The 20215-nt window shown below is 41.2% G+C and overlaps 1 protein-coding gene across 3 annotated transcripts in view; it reads right to left on the bottom strand.

The window, feature by feature from the left end:
- The window catches only part of LOC124607206 (DNA topoisomerase 2-alpha-like), a 179830-nt gene that overhangs the window by 114783 nt on the left and 44832 nt on the right, over window positions 1–20215 (bottom strand). For all 3 annotated transcript variants that reach the window (XM_047139468.1, XM_047139470.1, XM_047139469.1), the window contains 3 exons: window positions 19883–20113; window positions 16361–16608; window positions 14118–14349 (listed from right to left, as the gene is read on the bottom strand). In XM_047139468.1, coding sequence (XP_046995424.1) covers window positions 14118–14349; window positions 16361–16608; window positions 19883–20113 — 711 coding nt within the window. The remainder of the gene's footprint in view (window positions 1–14117; window positions 14350–16360; window positions 16609–19882; window positions 20114–20215) is intronic.

Below are 20215 nucleotides of genomic sequence, written 5' to 3'. Positions count from 1 at the left end.
GTATTTGAATTTATGATTCATAATGATGGGCATGTGGTAAGTAAAGAAAGAATAAAGGAGGATAATATTAGGCCTAATGAAGCATTATAGTTTGAGAGGGGTAATGAGGAAGAGGGCCATCCTATGTGTCTGATAATCATACTGATAAGCAGGATGATAGTTTTTCCAGGGAAAGGATTAATGAGGATTTGTTGTACGAAGAAGATCATATGGTAAGTAAAAAGGAAGTATGGCACCCTGTAATAACAGCAAGGGTACAAGGGATACATGTTAAGTTGTTTACTGGCCAGTGATAGTGACTTGAATGGCATTTCACAGGCATTTTTTGGAATCTATTAAGAACACAGAGGGTATAGTAGTGATGCATGTTTCTGGAATAAAAATTATTGGTGCTACTGGTAAGCTATCAAGGAGTGTGAAACAAGAGGTACTATTAACTGTGGAAATGGCAGGACAGCTGTGGGACTGCAATTTGTTGGCGATTCAAAATCTCAGCTTGATGTTATATTTGGGACTAATTTGTGCAAACTGCAAGTGGGGGCGTTCAACATTTTGTGTTGGATTCATTATGTGGTGATAATGCTTTCCCCAGCTGTGTCTCATTTTTCATGTTTCCTGAGGCAATCAAACTCTTCTCCTATTCTATATGTAGTTTGTAAGAGAATCAGAGACATCCTATCTTCGACTTCCATGTAATTTTGTACAGTAGGATACTTCAGTGTAGGGATATTTTAGAAAAGTGTTCTTCAGTATTGTTGTTGCTGTTTTGTGTGTGTGTGTGTGTGTGTGTGTGTGTGTGTGTGTGTGCGCATGTAATCATAAGAGGATGGAAGAAAAAGTGGTACCATGTTTAAAGGATTTATGTGAAACAAAGGGGTAAGGTAAACAAAAAATAAAAAGTGTCAGCATATGTGAAGGAAAAGGTGCAGGTTATCTGAAAGCTCAATTAACATCTGAAGTAATCAGCTCATTTGTGAAATTAGTGATTTGGTGCAGCAACAGAGGCAATATGCTATTGCATTATCTTGGATAAGAGATCTTAATATTAATTGGGGTATAACAGAAGTGTGTGTGTTCAGTGCAATCAGTGTATGTGAGATAACTATGTGTCATGGTACAGCCTTTTCTAACATTGTGGAATTCGAACTTTTAGACACAGTTTCCTGGAATAATGTGTGTGGAAAGAGTAAGCAGGATTTGTACGTATATCGCCCTTCAGGCTAGAATCTCGAGTAATTTGATGGAATACAGTGAAGTAATAGTTTGTCTAAGTGATAATTTTGTCTGATCACTAATAAGAGTTAAGTTTGCCTTAGAATAAAGATCTGTTACTGTGAAGTGTTTTTCTGTAGAATCAATTGAGCATTAAGATATGCAGAGCAGGTGTTTGTTTATTAGATAATGAAGTAATAATGAAATAATAATGAATAATGTTAAGGTCTTAGTGGTTAGGGAGCCTGTGTCTGCAGTAGGGATAATTTTTGAGAATGCACTCCACTAGCAAACGAGGTAAGAAAGGGAAGAACTAGGCAACATTGGGTACTGTTTAGATAGTGCAATTCATGACACTGCAGCTGGGAATGAGAGAGCAATATTTACAAGTCATATAATGCTGCATTACTGGATCTATAGGTTATCAGAAAACTTCTATTTGTGATCTGCAGAATTATGAGCTTAAAGTGGTAATACTGGAATGAAGAACAGTAAGTTTGCTGATTAACTCATAACTGTGATGCTAGACTGATGTGGATATTCTGACAGGTCAACTATTTGGTAACATTTTGTGATTATGTATTTAATTTTCTGGTTGAATGAGAGGAGAGAAGTGGGGCAATGATTTGGTACAACTTCCATCCCCTTAATTTTGATTTGAATAGTAATTAAGTTATGCAATGGTGACTACCCTATTTCATAAAGTAATGATTAGTAAATCTACACTACTGTAGATCTTGAATGTTTGCTATTTTGCAAATGGAAAAAGAGACCCAAATCTTTCAAGTTTAACCAATTTCAGAAAGAGTTATCATCTAGAGTAATGTTTCGGTAGTGGAATGTGCACTTTATCTAAAAAATTTCGAAGTCACCACCTTTCATACTATAGTCAATTTTAGTGCTAATTATTGTAATGTTATAAGAACTAAGTAATGTATCCATTTATGATGTAATGACTATCATTTGCCATTAGTTTTAAACATGTCATTTCCTTAGACTTAATTAGAAGTGAAAGTAAGTGTACTAAAGTACAGTGTTTTGTTTGATTTTTTTATTTACTGTGAAGGAGGAGAACCACCTCCAAGGGAGCTAATAGCAATGCATTTCCTTACTAACTGCCACTTGGACCTGTTGAAGATGTGGACAACTTTGTGAGAAAGTGTGTAAAAGCTCATTAAAAGTGTGAAAGTGCTTGTGAAAAATATAAACATTGTGCAAGTGAAATTTTCTATCTAATGCACAGTGTAATTTAGTTTTTTGCAACCCACGAGGATTTATTTTTGTTTAGCCAAGACAGGACTTGTACAAAGTGGTATGCGTTTTAAAATGTAATCTTTGTTTACCCAAAAAGGACATCACTTACGATGAAGATGCATAGTTTCTGTTAGAAGTTTAACTTGTGGAAATTTTGTGCAGTTGTACAATAAACTGCACGTAAATATGTTGTATGAGGATATTCATATGGCCAGTTCATATAAGTAAAAATTTGAAAAACATATGTACTGTAGTTTTGACAAGATTTGGTATGTAATAATTTGTGTGTGTGTAGATTGTTAAACCCAATTTCTGGAGTCACTTGTGGTCATTGAATTGCCCAGTTAGCTGTTTGCAACATCTATCTGGTCAATCCAATGAGAGGGTGATGTGACAAAGCTGGGATATTTTTACTTCCCCTTGTTTTGCTATCTGCCTCCTAGAATTCGTTTTTTCACTTTTCACTAATTAGCATTAAGTGTAATCTGTATTTTCATAAAAGAGAAAGGCTGGCTCTGTTTTAAAAATATAACGCCGGATCTAATTTTGTGCTTCGTCTTATGTATGTAATTTATTTTCTAATTAATTTTGACGATGTCTAGTTAGTATCTTTTGTTATAGGGCGAAATCAGTAATTGTTTCGTAACTTAAATTCTATTGTACACACATAAACAAATATAAATTCTGTAATAATTATAAACATTTAGAGAAACAACTAACTGCATTCTCAAAGGATCTATTTGGCTCTATTCAAAAACATGTTAGCAAAGTCAGCCCTTAATTAATTCCAAAGTAATTAATAGTTTTGTCCAAAGTATTGTTTGCGTAACAATATTTGTTAATTTCATGATTTAAACAAATAATTTGGCCTAACTCTTTTACTAGAAGAAACTGTTAAAAAACGGAATTTTTCCATGTATTCAGTTAATTTAATGAGTTAACTCTCAATTGTTAGTTGACGGGGATAAAAGAGGATGGAAGGGCCCAAACTACGAGGTCATAAGTCCCTTGTTCCGAATAAAACAATACCACAAGTGTGAGAATAAAACAAACGAGATTGACAACACAAAACGGAATGAAAGGAAAAACACAAGAACAACGAAGGGCAACAAACGTGTAAATGGACAAAAGGGGGACAAGAAAACCACATAAACGGCATGAAGAGAGCAAAACAACAAAGCAGATGACCACGAGAATAGAAAGGAGAAGCCAGCCACTATAATACATTAAAACATCCACCCTAAAAGCACTAGGGTGTGGGACAAAGAGGGACTAAGGAAATGCGTTAAAACTTAGATCAAATGATAAAAACCACCCTCATGAAATAAAAACATAAAACTAAATCAGCCATTGAGGCGTTGTCAGATAAAATTAGCAGCAATGAGCCCGGTAACCCAAGATTCCATCGCTGGGCAGTTAAAGTGGGACAGTGCACCTGAGTAAGGGCCACTGTCAACGGGGCGCCACACTGACACTGAGGCACAGGAGGTAACCGTGGGATGCCCAAGTGTGGCCAATGAGGAGCCGGCAGATGACAACTGATTCCCTGCGAAAGGCCCGCATGGAAGACTTCCATACATTCATAGTCTCCTTAATGACACGCAGTTTGTTGTGCATACTGTTATGCCATTCCACCCCCAAAGCCGAAAAACCCTACGGCGTATGTCAGAATGCAGTTCAGGTTCAGAGATGCCCATTTCCAGAAGCAGTTTCTACATAGCCTGTTTGGCTAGCCTGTCGGCAAGTGTGTTGCTTGGGATTCAGACGTGATCTGGGGTCCAAACAAAAACTACAGAACGACTGGACCATTCCAGGGCACAGATGGACTAATGGATGGTCGCTACCGAAGGATGACGAGGGTAGCACTGGTTGATAGCTTGTAGGCTGCTCAAGGAGTCAGTACACAGGAGAAATGACTCGCCTGGGCACGAGTGGATGTGCTCAAGAGCACGAAATATGGCCACCAGCTCTGCAGTGAAAACCCTGCAACCATCGGTCAAGGTGTGCCGTTCTATATGTCCTCAATTAACATACGCAAAGCCAACGTCACCATCGGCCATCGGGCCATCAGTGTAAATCACTTCATGGGTCCAGTACATGTCGAGAATCGAAAGGAAGTGACAGCGGAGAGTCGCAGGGTTAACTGAGTTCTTAGGGCCATGTGAAAGGTCCAGGCGAAGCCATGGCCTAGGTGTACACCATGCAGATGTATGTGAATGGACCTAAAGTATAGGTGGTAAAGGGAAGGACTACTTCAGACAGAAGGAATCACAAGCGAACCGCACTTGTTAGCCGTGACCTGGGCCGCCAATGCGGAGGACGGGCTGCCGCGGGTGGGAAGAGTAGATGGTAATTTGGATGTGCAGGAGAACTACGAATGTGTGCAACGTAAATGGCGAACAGTTATGCACGACTAACGTTCAATGGAGGGACTCCGGCCTTCACCAGGACACTGGTCGCTGGACTCGTTCTAAAGGAGCCTGTCGCTAGGCAAACGCCACACAGGGTGTATACGTGGACATGGAAAAAAAAAAAAAATCCCAGATTTCCCAGTTAAAAATACGCTTTCTCCCAGTTAAAAATACACTTTCTCCCAGGTGAAAATACGCTTTTCCCGTGTTAAGTGACAGTATACTTTTCCTCGGCACTGTAAAACTTATCAATCCTTTGAATGTTTATGATTTTATACACCGATGTAGAATTTACCGGCACTTTAGAAAACGAAACTCAGGGGAAAAAAACATGTTTTGCAAAGATTTTTGATATGCAGCAACATGTACACTGCATATTTTCTTGTTGCGAAGGAATACATTCGAATTCCTCCAAACACTGCATGCTATTTTCCGAACACTGAAATCGAGATTGTGATGTGCTTTTGTATGCCAGTCGTAGCTCATGTCATGTGATCTCGCCAGCTGATGACAGCATAGGACACGTGATGAAGTCAACCAACTGCAAGATCACTCAAGTAGCGCGAACACACAAATAAGAAAAAATTAATGGTTTAAATAAATATACTTACTGTTCCTACAAGAAAAGCAAAGTTTCCACATATAATATTGGTCTCTACGATTAATAAACTGCAAGTGAAGCTAAGCTTCCACACATAATGTTCATATTTTTTGCGCATGTTCCACTTTAAGATACATCACACAAATGTGCCAGTAAAATTCTTAATAACGATGCAAATGTTAGGTCTTCTGGGCTCGAAATTCTTCTAAATGGTCTTCCTCAAAGAGTTGATTTTCAAATCAGAGTTAAACGCTTTGTGATTTAAGAAATTCATCACACATTCTCACACATAGTTCATCTTGCATAAAATTATATTTAATTTGAAAGTAACGCTTTTCAAACCACCATTCGCAATATTTTCCCGCAACCTGTCAGAAACAGGTTTGTTTAAGCAGTTGCCAGAGAGCGCCAGATAACAGGCGTCACCATGCTTGCGCAGGTACGATGACACAGGTAGCCCGTATGTTCGTACGTGTAAAACATTATAAGATCTTAGATTATGCCATAAAAGGAACAATGACATCAGAGGCTACTTCAAGAACATCCGAACTTCAAGAACCATACTAAAATGCATAACTCAGCTTAAAGCGCACATTGATATGCCCAGATTCGGACATAAATTTTCTTTATCAGTACTGTATTATCTCATGTTTGGTTCTTTATTATAGCATAATGCCATATGTGCTAGAAGATGGAAAACATGCACTTGAAATGCAGTGAACAATTGAAACTAGCCAATAGCGCGAAATTAACATTTCATTTCAAGTAAATTGACTGCTTCAGTGGAAAAGATTGACAAAAGTCAAATCTCTTTAGCAAACCGACAAAAATAACTTCATTGTTCTGCAAGGTGATAAATGCTCGACTGTTGGAAAGGTGGAAATAAAATCTGAAACTAATAACATATTTTAGCCTTCCGTACTTACGCGAACGTACTTTAATTCATCTGATAGCTCCCGGCCACAGAAATCCGTTTTGTTTTCATTTAATGTGAGAGTAATAAATGAAGAAGAAACAGCAAAATCACTACACATAAACACAGGTCACATGGACAACACCCACCTCCCCACTACAACTCAAGACTGCTCTGTTCATCAGTCCCAGATCTATGATATTTCCGAACCAGGGCTATATTAGATAGTGGCACCCAGCCACACATCTGTAGCCAGAAGCGGGAGAAGGTACTACTAATACGCAAGAGCCCAGGGCATTTTCCCTGATAGACTGAAATATGCTATTGTTATACCTTTGCATAAAAAGGGGGATAGATCTGATGTCAACAATTACCGTCCAATCTCCCTTCTAACAGCTTTATCCAAAATTTTTGAGAAATTAATGTATTCAAGAGTAGCTTCACATATCTGTAAAAATGAAGTACTAACAAAATGTCAGTTTGGCTTCCAGAAAGGGTTTTCAACCGAAAATGCCATATATGCTTTCACCAGTCAAATTTTGAATGATCTGAATAACCGAACACCACCCATTGGGATTCTTTGTGATCTCTCAAAGGCTTTTGATTGTGTAAATCATGAAATTCTGCTAGACAAGCTCAAGTATTGTGGCATGAGTGGGACAGTGCACAAATGGTTTAATTCGTACCTAACTGGAAGAGTGCAGAAAGTTGAAATAAGTAGTTCTCGTAACATGCAAAGATCAGCACATTCCTCAAACTGGGGAACTATCAAGAATGGGGTTCCACAAGGGTCAGTCTTGGGTCCTTTGTTGTTCTTATTATATATTAATGACTTGCCATTCTATATTCATGAAGAGGCAAAGTTAGTTCTCTTTGCTGATGATACAAGTATAGTAATCACACCTGACAAACAAGAATTAACTGATGAAATTGTCAATACTGTCTTTCAGAAAATTACTAAGTGGTTCCTTGTAAATGGACTCTCACTGAATTTTGATAAGACACAGTACATACAGTTCCGTACAGTGAATGGTATGACGCCATTAATAAATATAGACCTTAATCAGAAGCATATAGCTAAGGTAGAATATTCCAAATTTTTAGGTGTGTCCATTGATGAGAGATTAAATTGGAAGAAACACATTGATGATCTGCTGAAATGTTTGAGTTCAGCTACTTATGCAATAAGGGTCATTGCAAATTTTGGTGATAAACATCTTAGTAAATTAGCTTACTACGCCTATTTTCACTCACTCATTGCTTTCATATGGCATCATATTTTGGGGTAATTCATCACTGAGGAATAAAGTATTTATTGCACAAAAGTGTGTAATCAGAATTATAGCTGGAGTCCACCCAAGATCATCCTGCAGACATTTATTTAAGGATCTAGGGATATTCACAGTAGCTTCTCAGTATATACACTCTCTTATGAAATTTGTTATTAACAACCAAACCCAATTCAAAAGTAATAGCAGTGTGCATAACTACAATACTAGGAGAAAGGATGATCTTCACTATTCAAGATTAAATCTAACTTTGGCACAGAAAGGGGTGAATTATACTGGCACTAAAGTCTTTGGTCACTTACCAAATAGTATCAAAAGTCTGACAGATAACTAACAAGTATTTAAGAAGAAATTAAAAGAATTTCTGAATGGCAACTCCTTCTACTCCATAGAGGAATTTTTAGATATAAATTAAGAAAAAAAATAAAAAAAATTAAAAAATAAAAAATAAAGGAAAACAAAAAAACACAAAAAAAAATAAAGTTGTTATATCAACTTAAGTATGTTGTTAAATTAACCTAATTATGTCATGTATTGGAAAATTTGACTCGTTCCACATCATTACGAAATATCGTATTCATGATCCATGGAACTAGTATTAATCTAATCTAATATAACTGCTCAAACGAATCTAATGCAAACAGTTGTGACGTCACGCTCATTGGAGGCAATTTGTTGTTATGAAGCATTGCATAGTCTTCCTAAAGCCTTTGACACACTTTGTTGTCGGCGGACACTTGTATGAGCACTGTGTTTTGTTGTTGCGTATGGCACATTTCCTTTGCTACGTAAGTTTTATATTCTTTTTTTTCTTCTCGTTCATGTTTTGTTGCTGCAGTATTACTCTGCAGTAGCGGGATACACTAATATTTTTTGTTACAGTATTGGTTCTTTTAAAAAAAAAAAAATAATTTAACTGAAAACTAAAACAATGAAAAATTCCTGAAATTCTAAAAAACGCTGGGGTTTTCACAGTTTTCTCCCGGATGAAGAAAAATTACTGGATGTTTACCAGATCTCCCAGTTGTCTTGGGTCATACACACCCTGCCACAGTGGTGCACTGGGTATGAGTAAATGAAGTGCCGAGGGCACCACCGAACCATAAACCACACTCTCATAGTCAAGGCGGGATTGAACAAGAGCTCTGTAGAGCAGCAGCAGCATAGAGCGATCTGCACCCCATTTGGTGTTGCTCAGGCAGCAAAGGGCATTGAGATGCTGCCAACATTTCCGCTAAATCTGACGAAGGTGAGGAAACCAAGTCAATCGGGCATCGAAACCAGTCCTAGGAATCGATATGCCTCCACTACAGTGAGTAGATTGTCAGTAAGATAAATTTCCGGTTCCGGATGAATGGTACGACACATGACTTTGTGGCTGAAAACTGGAAGCCGTTGGCTAGAGCCCACCTCCGCCTTGCGGATGGCTCCCTGTAGGCGCCACTCAGCAACATCAGTACTGGAGGAGCAGTAAGAAATGCAGAAGTCATCTGTACACACAGGAGGTGAGACAGACAGCCCTACAGCTGCCACTAGACCGTTAATGGCCACTAAAAATAGACACACTCAATACGGGGCCCTGTGGGACTCCATTCTCCTAGATATGGGGGGAACTAAGGGAGGCACCAACTTGGACACGTAAAGTACAAAGCAGCAGGAAATTTTGGATAAAAATCGGGAGCAGGCCTCAGAGACCTCACTCGTATAATGTGCCAAGGATATGTCGTCACCAGGTCGTGTCATACGCTTTTCGTAATCAAAAAAGACAGCAACCACGTGTTGGCATCTGGAAAAGGCTGTGCAGATGGCAGACTTGAGGGACACAGGATTATCAGTGGTAGAGCAACCCTGGTGGAAGCCACCCTGACATGGAGCCAGTAGGCCACGTGACTCCAGGACCCAACCCAACCGCTGACACACCATACGTTCCAGCAGCTTACAAAGAAAGTTGGTGAGGCTGATGGGCCGACAGCTACCCACATCAAGGGAGTTATTACCGGGTTTGAGCACAGGAATGATGGTGCTCTCCCGCCATCACACCAGATACAGTTGAAGATGATGAGATGTCGCTTGTAGTCAGATGAGATATGTTTAATCATCTGACTGTGGATCTGATCTAGCCCAGGAGCTCTGTCAGAGCAATGTGCCAGGGCACTGAGGAGCTCCCACTCTGTAAATGAGGCATTATAGGATTCACTGTGGAGTGTAGTGAATGATAGGACTTTCCCTTCCAGCCGCCATTTGAGAGTGCAAAAGGCTGGGGGATAATTCTCCGATGTAGAGGCTCGAGCATAGTGCTCAGCAAAGTGCTCGGCGATCGCGTTTTCGTCGGTAGATAACACGCCATTTATGTTAACACAGGAAAAACACATTTAATCTATGCCCAGACTTGGGAAGATGATGTATGGCACCCAATGGTCGAGACTTATCTCGACCAACACACCTGCTTCCGTCGTTTGATAAGTTGGCAAACCCGGTCACGAAGTTGTTTAAAGGCTATGAGGTGCTCCAGGAAAGGGTGCTGTTTATGCCGCTGTTGAGCTCGCTGAAGCTCCATAATTTCTTCAGTGAGTTCTGGCGACCACCAAGGGACTGCCTTTTGCCATGTGCACCCTAAAGAGGGATCGCGTTTTCTGCTGCCTATATGGTAGTTATAGTCACCTGCTCAACCGTCACATTGATGTTATCATGTGGGGGAAATTCAACAGTGGCAGCAGAGGTGGAAGTTTACCAGTCCGCCTTGTTATCTGGGCAGGTCTCTGTGGGCCTGACGCCAGGGCAGTGACAAGACGACGGGGAAGTGGTCACTACCACACGGGTCGTCGTGTGCTCTCCACTGGATAGATGGGCGAAGGCCAGGACTGCAGACCGAGAAATCAATGGCCCAATATGTGCCACACTGAAATGTGTGGCAGCCCCAGTATTTAAGAGGCAGAGGTTGAGTTGTGACAGTAAATTTCAACATCTTTGCCTCAGCCAGTAAGCACGGAGCCACCCCACAAGGGGTTTTGAGGATTAAAATCTCCCAAAAGTAGGAAAGGTTCAGGGAGTTGACCAATCAGTGCAGCCAATATGTTCAGAGTTGCTGCACCATCTGGAGGAAGATATATGTTGTAGACAGTTATTTCCTGCATCATCCTATCCTGACAGCCACAGCTTCAAGAGGGATTTGAAGGGGCACAGGATCACTGCAAACCGAGTTCATGACAGACGCAAACTCCACCTGACACTCTATTATAGTCGCTACGGTTCCTGTAATATCCCGTATAGCCGTGGAGGGCAGGGTCCCACATTGTCAGGAACCAGGTTTCCTGGAGGACAATGCAGGAAGCAGGTGTAAAGCTTAACAGTTGACGTAGCTCAGCCTAGCGGTGGTGGGGTGGGAGGTGGGGAAGGGGGGGGGGGGGGGGGGACACCGCAATTCCAATGCAGGATGACATGATCGTGAGGCTGGGAAGGCATGAAACACTCAATGAAGCAGTTTACACCTCAGGGTCACTTGCTGCCATCGGTTTATTTCCTGAGCAGTCTGTATCCATGGTTTCTGAGGGTCCGGTGAGATTTATGTCCTCAGCGGATGCCAGAATCTCCACATTATCCTCAGAAGCAAAGCTTATAGGTAGCAGTGGTGTGGGTGCCACCGCAAGTCCCTTGGTCTTGGGGTCTTTTTTTGGGATTTCTCTCGCTGCTCCTTGGGTTTTTCTGCCTGGGAGGGCTCGATTGATTCAGTCTCCGGGACTGAGGATGATTGTGAAGCCCTACGAACAGCCACCTTTGGGCACTTCAGCCACTGGCGAGAGTCATCTTTCCTACTAGCAGAAATCTGGGAAGGGAGTGACGCAAGGGACCCCTTCCTAGTGAGAGGTGACGAAGAAGACTTACGTTTCTCCAGCTGAAAAGTGGGGAATGGTGTCCCCAATGGTGGGGGGGGGGGGGGGGGGGCAGAGCTCCCAAAGTATGTACTCTACGCAGTTGACATATGACCGAACTTCCAGCACTTAAAGCACTGCATAGGCGAAGGGATATATGGCTTTACATCACAGCGGTAGACCATCACCTTGACCTTTTTGGGCAATGTGCCACCCTTGAAGGTCAAGACGAAGGCATCAGTGGCCACCTGATTATCCCTTGGACCCCCATGGACGCGACAGACATAATGAACACCTCATCGCTCCAAGTTGGCGTGCAGCTCATTGTCAGAATGCAAAAGAAGGTCCTGTGCCATGTAATACCTTGGACCATATTTAAGCTCTTATGGGGTGTGATGGTAACGAGATCATCATCCAGCTTGTCACAAGTGAGTAATGCCCGCGACTGGGCAGAGGATGCCGTTTTTAACAAGACTGACCCTGACTGCATTTTGGACAAGTCCTCCACCTCCCAAAACTTGACCTCTAAATCGTCTACAAAAAACTGTGGCTTCATCGGAACAAAGGAGTCCCCATCAGTTCTCGTATATACAAGATATTGGGATGAATTAGGTTCGCTGCCATCCTTAGCCTGGCGTTCCTCCCATGGTGTGGCCAGGGAGGGGAATGATTTAGAGTCCTACTTCCTTGCATTGTAGGAGACTTAGAACACTTAGAGACTGCTGGTGTTTGATCACCAGCAAGTGATGACATGGAACGCTTCATTGCGCGTCATCCGCACTGATGCCACCCACTCTGACCAGAGGCCCTCCCCATGGGCACCACACAGCCACAGCAAAAGCCACTTGGCAGAATGGCCATTGCGGAGAGTGCCGATGCTCCAGAGTGACAGGCATCTACTCCTTGGGATACGTGGGGATTTAACGGCGCAGGCATCAGCAGAGCGATCCCTATGTTGTCAGGGGGCTACAACCAACGCAGTACATGTCAGCCCCATCACAACGGACTGGCTACCATGCTGGATATGAGGTACTAAGAAGTCCATGGTCATTGTCGGCGCAGAAAGCGACACTGCATAGTGCATCATGGTGGAAAATGCACCCAGGAAGGTGTCCTTGGCCAAGAGATGGAGAATGAGACTGACTGCAATGCGACGACAAGAAATCTGGCTACAGATCTCAAGGCACGATGCGCCATTTAAGGCACCCTTCCCCAATTGGCTTGCTCTTCAGAAAAATTTTGAAGAGTGGAGGTCAAACCCTACAGGGGACCATCACATAAAGGCCGAAATGTGAGAGACTCTTTTTAGTCACCTCTTACAGGAATACTTCGGGCCTATTCTTTATTCTTACCCCCAGACCCACAGGGGAGGGAGGGGGGGGGGGGGGGGGGGCGGTTAATTGTAGTTTCCGTAAATTAAACATCGAACAATGTGTAGTTTCAGGGCCTATTATTGTGAATATATATAAGGGCCCAATTTCTGGTCATGAGTCAGTCAGCCCACAGCCGAATTTCCGACAAGAAACCTGTATTTCGTTACAACAACAATGCTTCAACTTAACTGTGAAGTAAGCGTTACATAATCCGTATGTTAACACACTGACAGTGTCCGCTCCATACGTACCGTTCTATTCTTCAAGAACTATGACCTTTGTGGTTAGGTTTTTACTTCTCGTAAATGTTCAATAGTGAACTATTGTAGCAGTATGTGGTGGTTTGCCTGCAAACTATTAATGAGGCTTATCGAAAGTTAAACAATAGTGCACTGCCCATATTAAATGGGTGTATGTGGGGTTTGTGAAAAGTGAAAGTACACAACTGTGAAATGCAAATGTGTACATGTCAGCTACATCATTCAAAGTAGTCAGAGTTTTACTTCCACAACCCATTTTTCAGTCAGTGTAGCAATGCAGTACGTCAACACAGAGGACAATAAACGAAGAAATAAAGCAGTCAAACTGTCACAAGCCGAATGTCCTGTGAATACCAATGTCATTGGACACAGAAAATTTAAGTTTGGGGAAAAGATGGGTGAACACTGGCTGTAGCCTCCTTTGGGGAACTGTTAAGGTATTCACCTCAAGTGATTTACAGAACTCATGGAAAATTTGTAACTGGATGATCAGATTTGGACTTCCATACAGTTCTACCCAAATATGGCTCAAATGCTCCGAACACCGTATTAACTTGATCCATCTGAAAAAGTACGTCAAGGGGCTTCTGGTAAAAGCCAATTTGGTCTACACAAAATTATTGCAGAAATGGGCCCCACAAAGTTGGGAAAATTTAAGGTAAATTTGAGCAATACAATGTATCCCTAGTACATTTTTCACAGGGTAGTAGATTTTGGATGCCTACTGCGTGACTAATATATCACAGAAAATACTCGGATTTACACATAACTTATTTTCAACATCTATGCTTACGATGAAGGTGAAACTTACAGTACTATCAATATGTTTATAATACATAGTAGTAGTAGTAGTAGTAGTAGTAAGAAAGTCATCATTTAGGAACAATAGCCACAGACTTATTTTAAAGGGAAAATATATTTCTTTGTAATATTACCATAGGTTTTGGATCTTCACCCTCAATCATTCTCCTCAAATTCTCAATTATTTCTCTGGGATTGTAATTTGGTATCTTTGTCATCCAACCAGTTCCAATCCCATCTGCACCATTAACAAGTACCATTGGTATGATTGGTATGTACCAAACTGGTTCAATTCTTTGGTTATCATCTGTATTGTGCTTTAGGAGTGCGTCATCATGCTTATGGAAAATATATCGTGTCAATGGACTGAAACATAACATGAAAGAAGCTAGGTCAATCAAGTTTTAGAAGTAAAACATTACATAAGAACTTAAAAATGAAATAATTATTTGTACAGAGTAGCTGCATCGTTCTCCAAAACACACACACACACACACACACACACACACACACACACACCACGCATTAACGTTGTGCCAGGTAATCACCACAATGAGACTGCGTTTTGGCAGATGAACTATGATGGAGGTTGTGTGGGGTAGGGCCAGGATATAGAGGGAGGGAGATATATGAAGCAGGAGGAAGGGTTGTGGGCAGATAGCTAGTGGTTCCAAGGGAGGAAGCAGGTGTGTAGGACAGGCATGTGGGGGGAGAGGCGTGACAGGTGCATAGGGAAAGCAAGCAACAGCAGGGGAACTGGAGCAAATGAAGTGCAGCACACAATGAAGATGACTTGGAATTGGGAGGTGGTGTAGGACAGAGATAGGACACACTTATATAGATGGTGTGGGGACCATGGGTTAGCAGAGATTGATGCCAGAAGGATCACAAGACAGAATGATGTGGTGCACAGATAATTCCCATGTATGTAGATCAGAAAAGCTGGTGCTGGAGGGAAGGATCCACATGGCACATAATGGGAAGCAGTCACTATATTTTAACATGCTGTGTAGAGCAGCATTTTGTGCCAGTGGGTGGTCAACTCTGCTCTTAAGTTATTCATACTGATGGACAACTGGTTAGTGGTTATGTTCACATGAAATGCTGTGCAGAAATTGCAGCAGAGCTGGCATAAGACATCGCTTCTTTTACAGGTTGCCATGCCTCTCACAGCATAGGGTAAGCTGTGACAACTAGAGTAGGATGTGCTGAAGGATGAATTGGACTGGTCTTGTGTCTGGGTGTTCCACAAGGATATTCCGCTGTGGCAAGGGGTAGGGAGTGGCATAGGGGTGTAACAGGACGATGTGTAGGTTGTGTGGGCAATAGAATACCATTTCAGGAGAGCTGGAAAGGATCTTGGGTAGGATTGCCCTTATTTCAGAGCATGATGGTAGATAACCAAAATCTTTGGAGAGGATTATGACTCAGATGCTCCAGTCTCAGGGAAACCTATTTGCTGAAAGGGAAACCTATTTGCTGACTAACTGGGGTAGAAGGGCAAGTGCCTGCCTGTGCAGGCTTTTACGAAACATAACGGGCAAGGGAATTCTCATCATTGCAGACACACTGCCCACAGGTGTCAAGATTGTACATTGTGGATGGCATAAGAGTGTCTCTCTCTTGTGTGTGGCTGTCTGACAATGCTTCTGCTATTCAGAAATTGGCTTGAATGTCGGTCATCAAATTACTGAACTTTCATGCGAATTTCTGCACTTTATGGTTTTGTGGAAGGTTCATATAGATTACCAAATCTCATGACTTGTGATGACTTTTTTCCCTGAAAAGAGCTATCCACTTTTTGCATTGCAATCAAAATGCAGCACACATTTTTTTCAGGGGTCGAGGTGTGTACAATGAACTGTGCATACTGTTTCTCTTCAACACATTCCAGAAAATGTCTTGAATGGTTGATTTTGAGATTTTGCTCCACTGCAATTTGTGACACAACAGTGGATTCAATATAACTGCATATCCACTACTTAATACTGCCATGTCAAATGCACATACATTGTTTACAGTTGAAGGGGGGGGGGGGAAGAGGGGGGGGAGAGGGGGGGGGGTGAGAGAGAGAGAGAGAGAGAGAGAGAGAGAGAGAGATTGCACACACCAATCATCCAAAGCAAATGTTCAAAATTTGCTGAATGCAAGATTTTAACAAAGTTCTAAAAGCTGCCCCCCCCCCTCCCACACACACACACACACACACACACACACACACACACACACACCCCACTCTTCCAACAAGCTTCTATTCGTTACTGTACATCTACAAATTTTTATTAATAATGAGAAAATATGCTGATAATGCAGCAGTGATATTTAGTAGGGAACGTGCAAATATTTTCAGGGGAGACACACTGTATTTCCAACTCACCTCAACATTGTGAAGATGTATCTTGGACTAGCTGAATCCTTTCCACCATTAAGCCGAGTGCCAAACTGTCCAATTGGTTGCAGAACATTGATGTTATTGCTGCCCACGAAATTCTGTGCCAAGTTTACAATTGTTGACATAAGTGACTGTTCACCATGGTGATACGCAGAATGTTCAGCCACTGAACCTGCCAACTGAGCAACTTTAACTTCTCTCTTGTCATTTCGTTTCAAGCATGTGAACAGCACCTGCAAGATTGATTTGCTACATTATTACAAATTAACATTATAATTGCAATGTAATGTTGCCATATGTAACACAAACAGGGCACCGGAGTGATATGAGCAACTTATGAACACAATAATCTGAAGGAAGTTTCTCTGTGTTTCCTCATTTAAAAAGAGAGAGAGAGAGAGAGAGAGAGAGAGAGAGAGAGAGAGAGAGAAACGGCATGGGATAGGACCTCCCCAGGTCATTGCGCCCCCCCCCCCCTTCTCCCTGCACCCAACACCACCACCCCTTCCAATATGCAATGCTCACAATGAAATGGCAACAGAGTTAATTTCTTTATTGTGAGAAACTATTGAATTAGAATTAGGCTGCAGGGGTAAATAATGTTTACATATTCCGTGTAAAATGAAACTTCTGGTGCTATGACCAAACATGACACACTCCTTATATCTGTGCCCATCTAACTTGTTTATTTTTTGTTTGTTGTTTCGGCCTTCTCACTATCATTGTCCGTTTTGGTGCAATTAGGTCACTGGGTATCTGGACAAGTGGCTTTGACCTCTTTACACTTTAATATAAACTTACTAACTAGCACTTTCTGTCACAGCAGTAAATAAAATATTATTAATAAATTCATTGAACACTTCATGCATTACTTTCCTTAAGACAATTTTGGCTTTGTTGAGTTTTTGTTGGTCTACAAGGATTTGGTTCAAATGGCTCTGAGCACTATGGGACTTAACACCTATGGTCATCAGTCCCCTAGAACTTAGAACTACTTACCGTATTTACTCGAATCTAAGCCGCACTTTTTTTCCAGTTTTTGTAATCTAAAAAACCGTCTGCGGCTTAGAATCGAGTGCAAAGCAAGCGGAAGTTCTGAAAAATGACGGTAGGTGCCGCCGCCCGCCACAACTAACTTCTGCCGTCGAATATATGTAGCGCTACACAGGCATGGTTTGTAGGCACAAAGATAAATACTGGCGCCAAAACCTCTGCGTCAGTAAATAAATTTTTTTAAAAAAAAAGGTGGAAGATGAGCTTTTTTTTCTCTGGCCCGACTTTCGACCACTGCATTTTCATACATTATCCAACGAAGTAAATACAAACTCCGTATTGTTCATCTTCGAATGTAGCAGAATTTCAATGTACTACGAAAATCCGACTGGCAAGACTGTTTGGGATGTTTGTCAATATGGCCAACTCTACGTTCTGAAATTTTTCCTACCTGTGACAAGAGATGGTTGCTAATAGGAACTTTTATCAATTGTGAATCACATGCAGTATTCTCTTCACCATAAGAATAATATGAATATAAACATTTTGCCATGTTTTCTTTCGTGTTTGCTGCTATCTCATTTAAATCCTAATAAACTACGAAACTAGAGTGAGACAACAGCAAACGCGCAAGAATATACGTATCATGTTTATATTCGTATTAAGTGACACAGTCAGAAATGAAGCACGGCAACTGACTAGATTTTCAAATCTAAGATGACTCTAATTTCTGTGCAGAATCTGATGTACTAAAGAAGCGGCCACAAAGATTTTCAAACGGAGACAAATCTTCGCATAACTCTCGTTCAGAACATGTTCTATCATACGCAGTCTATTATTTGGTTCTTGTTGATCATTGTCAAAGAAAGCAGCAGTGTAAGTAACAACAAATGGCAGTCTCTTGCCATTGTTTCGCTAATGAGACGATTCCTCTCTAAGCAAGCCATGCCGCGAGCGGCGACAGTCCGTAAACACGCACTATCAGGATGCGACAAACAATGCATGACACAGTACAGTAATGCATTTTCAGCTTAGAGTGACGTAAACACCTATAACAAAGAAAACGGCACTTATCAGATCGAAGCAAAATAAGCAATAGATTCAAACCAGACGAAGCACGTGAAAAAGGAAGGGTACCCGTATAAATACGGACGGAGCGCCTGACGCATGCTAAGCATGCGTCTTCCCCGCATGCTAAGCTTACGACTCGAACCAAACTACTGTAGCTGTATCGTCATTCATTCGGCCTAAATTGTGTCTCATATTACAATGGACCAACTTTGATTCGATTTGGACGTGCGGCCTAAAACTTTTCTCTCCCCTTGAATTTCGAGTCTCAAATTTCAGGTGCGGCTTAGATTCGGGAATTTTTTTTTTCCTTTATTTCGAGTGTCATTTTTCAGGTGCGGCTTAGATTCGAGTAAATACGGTAAACCTAACTAACCTAAGGACATCACACAACACCCAGTCATCACGAGGCAGAGAAAATCCCTGACCCCGCCGGGAATCGAACCCGAGCGTGGGAAGCGAGAACGCTACCGCACGACTATGAGCTGCAGACTACAAGGATTTGGCTATGTTTGTGTCTATAGTGAAGCTTTCTTTGCTTTAAGAGCACTTTCCTAACACAGCTATAGAAACCATGGCAGGTCTTCCTTATCCGTTACAACTTAGTTTGCCACATGTGTTTAAGGTGGGTTGTATAAAATTCTTTAACTTTTGTAAGTTTATGCACAACATTTTCAGCCTGAGAGATGAATCTTTGGTTAGTCTGTTCAGGTAATCTGGAACGTTTCCTTGCTGCACTAATTAATCAGAAATATCTCCCTACCTTCCTCTACATTCCTACAGACACCCACAGTCAGTAATTCTTCAACAGGCTTATTATCACTGATCCCCAGCTGCATATTAAGCGAGAAGAACAGTTCAGTCCTGTTTGTAATCAGATCTAAGATGTTAATACTCACAACTCAGTCCTGTTATCAACTGTCCATGTTATTTTATTGACAAGTTTCTGATGTTATGACCAGCGTAGTAGCTTTCTGTAAAGTAATCTTGTTGCCAGTTGATCCATGAGGTTGCCTCTCAGTACGTGTGAAATAATTTTATCAAACTTTCAAGAAAAGTAGGCGCTACTACATTATAGCTTTGAGATGAAACTCTGTTTCATTTTTTTTTGCATATAGAAAATAAAAATCATTGTCTGCAATAAGTTCTAAGATCCATACGTCCTGCGTAATACAGTAAATCATCAATTAAAAAATCTAAAAAAATTGGCTCCGAACATTTGAAAACAAAGTCTGCAAAGGAGACCATTATTTTTTTCCCCCCTGAAGTCCATACTGCAATTCCACAATTCGAAATTCTGTAAGTGCACATTTCTTGCATATACACTCATGATACAATACACCAAGACCTATGCAAGCCTGAAACTAAATTACCCCCCCCCCCATGTATCTCACAAAATAAGATATACTATTCCTACATTTAAAAAAAAGTCTGCAAAGAACTCACCTTCCTCTGTCCAGGTTTGAATCCGTCAACCAAAGATGGGATGGATCTTTCATTGTCACAATTGCTAAAGAGTACGAGTTCTTTATTGACAAAATCTGAATAATTAACAGACTGTGTATCTTTCTCATACAGATACTGTTCAGGCAGACCCATTTCCTTCCTCCTCTTTGAATCCTCCATCCACGCTGTGAGCCACTCTTTTCGTTGTTCCACACATTTCTTACTAAATGCCTGCAACAACAAAAACATAATAATATGATGAAATTATACACTAAAGTCTACAAATAAAAATAAACACAAAAAGAAATGTGCTGATTTTAAGATCCTGTAAAA

The sequence above is a fragment of the Schistocerca americana genome, chromosome 3 (genome assembly GCF_021461395.2).
Source record: "Schistocerca americana isolate TAMUIC-IGC-003095 chromosome 3, iqSchAmer2.1, whole genome shotgun sequence".
Taxonomy (NCBI): domain Eukaryota; kingdom Metazoa; phylum Arthropoda; class Insecta; order Orthoptera; family Acrididae; genus Schistocerca; species Schistocerca americana.
The sequence above is the reverse complement of the archived record's forward strand: the minus strand, read 5'-3'. Positions and strand labels throughout refer to the sequence as shown.